The 5,666-nt window shown below is 45.7% G+C and overlaps 1 protein-coding gene across 2 annotated transcripts; it reads left to right on the top strand.

The window, feature by feature from the left end:
* Positions 1–1,435: 1,435 nt before the first annotated feature.
* On the top strand, positions 1,436–3,808 carry LOC110490246 (suppressor APC domain-containing protein 1). 2 transcript variants are annotated; one of them, XM_036945589.1, is made up of 4 exons: positions 1,436–1,634; positions 2,756–2,938; positions 3,174–3,338; positions 3,520–3,808. In XM_036945589.1, exons 1-4 carry the CDS (start codon positions 1,467–1,469, stop codon positions 3,613–3,615), a joined length of 612 nt encoding a protein of 203 aa, XP_036801484.1. In that variant the 5' UTR covers positions 1,436–1,466; the 3' UTR covers positions 3,616–3,808. The 2 variants fall into 2 exon arrangements, with proteins under 2 accessions (XP_036801484.1, XP_021419193.1); XM_021563518.2 differs by having other exon boundaries at positions 1,463–1,871.
* Positions 3,809–5,666: the final 1,858 nt, after the last annotated feature.

The following is a 5,666-nucleotide window of genomic DNA, read 5'->3' as shown; positions in this document are numbered from 1 at the left end:
CTCCAGCCACCCAAGTCATAGACTGTTCTCTCTGCTACCGCACGGCAACTGGTGCCGGAGCACCAAGTCTAGTTCCAAGAGGCTTCAAAACAGCTTCTACCCCCAAGCCATTAGACTCTTGAACAGCTAATCAAATGGCTACCCTGACTACTTGCATTACCCCCCCCCCCCCCCCCCTTTACGCTGCTGCTACTCTCTGTTATTATCTAAGCATAGCCACTTTAATAACTCTACCTACATGTACATAATTACCTCAATTACTTTGACACCAATGCCCCCCGCACACTGACACATTGACTCTGTACCGGTACTCCCTGTATATAGCCCCGCTATTGTTATTTACTGCTGCTCTTTAATTATTTGTTATTCTTATCTCTTACTTTTTTAGCGATGTTCTTAAAACTGCATTGTTGGTTAAGGGCTTGTAAGTAAGCATTTCACTGTAAGGTGTTGTATTGTTTAATTCGGCGCATGTGACAAATCAAATTTCATTTGATTTGATTTTACAGTAGGCTACATGGTCTTGACCCTTGAAAAAATGTAATGGGGCCAAACTGCTCTCTGTGCTATGGTCACATTTTGACCAGGGTTACATTTAGCCAGGGTCACATTTTGACCAGGGTTACATTTTGACCAGGGTTACATTTTGCCATGGGCATCTGCAGCAAATCCCCAAGGTAATCATTGGTTTTCTTCTCTATGTCAGTGACAGAGTGTTGCGTGCCGTGTCAATTTGCCATTTCAACCAGGCTTACCAGACTCTCAAAAACAAATTGACACAAACTGCTATCTAGAACATAAAAGGGTTATTTGGCTGTCCGTATAGGAGAACCCTTTGAAGAACCCTTTAGGTTCCAAGTAGAACCATTTTGGGTTCCATGTAGAACCCTTTCCACAGAGGGTTCTACATGAAACCCAAAATGGTTCTACATGGAACCAAGAAAGGTCATCCAATGATCCAATGGGGACAGCCAAAGAGCCCCTTTGTCACCCTTTTTGTCTAGGAGTGTAGAGTCATGTAAGCCTGAGGCTTGTTGTCAGTCTCGTTTGACAGCAGGCAATGACCTAAGCGTACTGTACACACCTGTACACTCCTTTATGGTACTTTGCATTGCGTGATCTCTATGCTCAGTTGAAGTCACATTCCATAACATGTTGGAACAGAACAGTCCTGAAACTGTTTGCCTGAAACCAGGGATAACTCCTCACGACATGGCTACACCCGTTCAGTCTGCACTCCTCTGTTTCAATAGGGAATGTTTTTGATATAGTGTGTAGAACAGGGGAACAGAGGCTGCTGTCTCCATGCCTGTGTCACCCCCCCCCCCCCCCCCCAGTCAAAAAATACGTCAGCCTCACTTTTCCAATTCCTGTTTTCTGTTTTCTGTCGCTGCTGTCTTTTTTTCCATTGCCTTGTTCAGTCCCCTCTACTGGATCTGTCAATAAGCCAGTCATGACAATGACACATGGAATTTTTCATTACCTTTCCCCAGGGCACTGTGGAGTTCACTACCCATGCCTTTTTCCACTCCTGTTCACACCCTCTCTCTCTCGGATTCTCTCCCTCTCTATTTGTTCCTGTCCTGTTCAGACGAAGCCTGCTGTGTTCCCTAGCTGGCTGTGCTGCTGTTAAGGTAGGAGTAGAGCTGTGTAGGATTGAGTAGGACAGCATATGACCGCGTAGAACAGTCTAGGGCTGTGTGTAGGGCTCTGCTAGGGCAGTGTAGGGCACGAGGGCTGTGTTGGGCTGGCAGAGGCAGGGCTCTCCCATGGCCTGCCCGCAGTGCCCGGCCCCTGGGTCCTACACCTCGGTTATCGTCCCTCTCCGGAGCAGCCTCTATAGCCTTGACGCCCTACGCTTCTACCTATGGGTGAGACCTGTGTGTGGGTTAGATCTGTGTGTGGGTTAGATCTGTGTGTGGGTTAGATCTGTGTGTGTGTGTGTGTGTGTGTGTGTGTGTGTGTGTGTGTGTGTGTGTGTGTGTGTGTGTGTGTGTGTGTGTGTGTGTGTGTGTGTGTGTGTGTGTGTGTGTGTGTGTGTCTGTGTGTGCGTGTGTGCGTGCGTGCGACAGACGTGCACAACGTGTCTCTGTCTAACTGACTGACTTAGCATTTGTACGGTACAGTACATTCTGCATATTACCAAAGTGAGTGTATCGAGACAGGAATGGCGTTGTGTGCATTTCACATGGCCTTATTTTACATAAGATTATGTAGGGAACTGCAGTTGTGATTATAGATATTCAGTGTCTGTTCAACATGAAACGAGAGAGGGAGTTACAATGAGCTAATCACTTCCAAACGTTGTAAACACAAGCTATTGTATCGAGTTTGTATTGGGTGACAACATATTAGCCCCCAGCTTCCATCTGAAGCTTCTTTTGCACACAGAAGCCTACGCAATTACATTTTGCCATTGCTTAAAATGACTCTATTCACTCCTTGTTTCTATGAGGTAGTTCTAGTTTCATGGATACAGGTCCATGTTTTGTCTTCTACGGCAGAGCAGCATGACTCCACAGCGACAGCCACCCCGATGACAAATTCCCACATGTTTAGTCCAGCTTCTCACAGCTTCCTGGCAAAAGCCTAAAATAGTATTACAGTTGCACAGTAGTAGGCTACTCATCTACACTCTATTTCCATGTCCAACAGAACATACTTGTAGCCGCACCAACTTCCCTTTCCAACACAAATCTCCTAAATGGAAAATTGAATTTGAATGCTGCCTAAATTTCACTTCTTGTTCTCTCAGATAAAGAGGCTGAAGGACTTGGAAAGGGAGAAGGACTCCCTGTGGGCCGGGCTGCAGGTTCTGGAGCAAGCCCGGCTCTGGTACCGACGCATACTGGAGGACAACAGAGCCAGGCAGGCTAACGTGTGCACCAGGGCTGGGGCTAGGGCAAAGGAGTGGGGAGGAGAGGTGTGGGGAGGAGCGGTGAGTTACTACAGCGAGATGGAGACTGTTTTACACAGATAGACATAGATACAGAACTTGGCAAAATTGTTCTCCATGTTGGCACCAACAGTAAAAATGAGTAGTCTAACTAGAATTTGATCTAGGAATTGTATGCCTTGGCAAGCTGAGCTATGTCTATGACTTTACAAGCGTGCAAACGTTGTTAAACCATCCTGTTGATATTAAACATCTCACCTCTCAACACTCTGTACAGGGGGCGTCATCGTGCCTCCTGAGGTCTCAGATCCAGAGGGTGAATGGATCTCTGGGTAGTCTGATGAGTATGCCCAACGTAATCAGCTGTCCCTCCTCTCCAAAGAGGAACGGGGTGGAAGTATCAGACAGTGAGCTACGGTGGCAGAACACGGTGCTGGTACAGGTAAGAGAGAACCCCTTCAGTATCTTTATCCTTGATCTCCAACCCTGGTCTTGGAGAGCTAACGGGTGTGCTGGCTTGTTTATTTCACAGCCTACCACTAAAGCATCCTCCTTCAGTTCTTTTGATTCATGTTGGTTGGTAGGTGGAGGAGGCCATTTTTCACATGTTTTTATTTTGGCAGGAGGTGAGTGAGAAGAATGTTAAAATCTCCCTGTTGGAGCGGGAGAGAGACAGCCTTTTGCAAGAGCTGAGTCTGCGTCTGGGTGTAGAAGTGTAGTGGCCATCCTGACTGAGTTGTTTGTACACTGCTATCAAGCCCATTTCACTGCTATCGCACATGGACACACACGTGACTAAGTACTGCCTCATAACTCTTCAACTAAAGTTCTTCAATGTCATGATTTCATTGTCTCTCACCACTGTAAATATGTTTGAAAAATAATCATTCAATATACTGTATGTACAAAGACTATGAGTGTGTTATTGTCTCTTTGTCTTGTTCAGTCCTGTGGAATGGTTTGCTGAATAACCAGACTGACATGTAGGATCATCCCCTCAGGCTTGGGTCCTCACCTTCCAAACTGATATGCAAATGCCAAGTGGTCTTAGCCTAATTATGTAGGTCTGTCTATTGGACATGTACCACCTGTGAAACACGGAGCAAAACCAAATATCCCCAGAAGGGGGCAGTAGACCCTCAGCTATGCATATGCTGCAGTTCAAAATCTACAATCAAAACAAGCAGAGAGACAAACTATAATATTTTAATGATTGTCCAGTTATATGATTAAAAACAAAATGAGATTGAAAAGGCCATCTGTATCTCCAAGAACACTGCAATCTGATACACCAACTGCGATCTGATACACCAGATTTGTCTCTGAGCAGTAGCCAGTAGCCAGTACCCAGCCAGCACCCTGTACCCTCCTCTCTGTCTCCGTTCATCACAGTTCACATTTCCGCCACAAGCCTGTGAGGTTTCTGTCGATACACGTTACCGCTCCTCCGCTGGTGGTCCCGCACTGATGTTGCCTCAGCTGATAAGACTTATCTAGCCTCTCTATCACTGACACATGTCTGGCTCACACACACACACACAAACACACACACACACACACACACACACACACACACACACACACACACACACACACACACACACACACACACACACACACACACCTCATGGGGATAAACACACTTAGGCAGCCATGCCCTGCAGTCCATCTATTTGCACAAACACTATCAGACTAAATATAATTCCCCTTCTGGCTTTTATGGGCTATCATGAACAGGAGCTTTGGGAATGTTGCTTTGGGAATACTAGTGCAGTCTACTATTTGGCAGCAGCCTTATTTATCTAACGTTTTAGTACTTCCTTATGTTTTCTTCCTACTCCTAGATGTGGACCAATAATCTTGTTGTGGGTGATCTTCATCAAATAGAGAGAATGGCGGTGTCATTGTCCCCCAGAGAGTGTTTATCCTGCACCGATACCGGCCCAGTGTCTCTGCTCATTTTTTTGGGGCCCAGAGAAGTCATGTTACAGTTGTTTGTCTGCGTTTGGAATTATACATATCCCACCAAAGATGTATAGTTCTCCCGCAAAGAGAGCGAGAGAAGCATGGCACCGGGATGGACGTACCCACGCACTGCACGTTTACCAAGGTATGTGCTATCGTTGGCCAAAGCTTTCAGATTACTCCGACCGCCTGAAACTCACATTTGAAAAGCACCTATTGGACTGAGAGAGGAGGCTTTGCGCAGTCAGCTAGGCCAAGGAAAGTTGAATGCTGCTGAATTGTCACACCAACACATCAAATACAGTATGTTGCACCAAAGGTGTACATTTCTTTGGCCAAACAATACTGATAAAATCTGCTTTGCATTGGAATACAACCACATCCAAACCTTTTGTAACGACAAGAAAACAATTAATTGCACGTCTCTGAGCAACCAAGGAATGTGTTTGACTGTGATTAAAATCTCTGTGGGAAAAAGAAAACATCCGTTACGGAACGTGCTTTCATATGAGTAGCTCCTGTTCCCTCTCGACAGGCTGCCACTGAACCAGCAAGGCCCTGGGTACCAGCACTCTGCTAATTATTGGTTCTAATTCACACTGCAGAGCCAAACAACCTTTTATTGAGGATGTCACGCTTCTATGACACTGACAATCATTCTTCCTTGCCAGCATGGTTCATTGACTATCAACTCTGCTGGTCTCCCACTTAATCTATCCTGTACCTGTTGGGGTTTGTTTTCTTATTCTGTGGTTTTCCTTGAGAAGTATTGATTTTAATCTATGGCTTTCCTCTTAAGAAGAAT

Source organism: Oncorhynchus mykiss, chromosome 15 (genome assembly GCF_013265735.2).
Source record: "Oncorhynchus mykiss isolate Arlee chromosome 15, USDA_OmykA_1.1, whole genome shotgun sequence".
In the NCBI taxonomy this organism is placed as follows: Eukaryota; Metazoa; Chordata; class Actinopteri; order Salmoniformes; family Salmonidae; genus Oncorhynchus; species Oncorhynchus mykiss.
The sequence above is the reverse complement of the archived record's forward strand: the minus strand, read 5'-3'. Positions and strand labels throughout refer to the sequence as shown.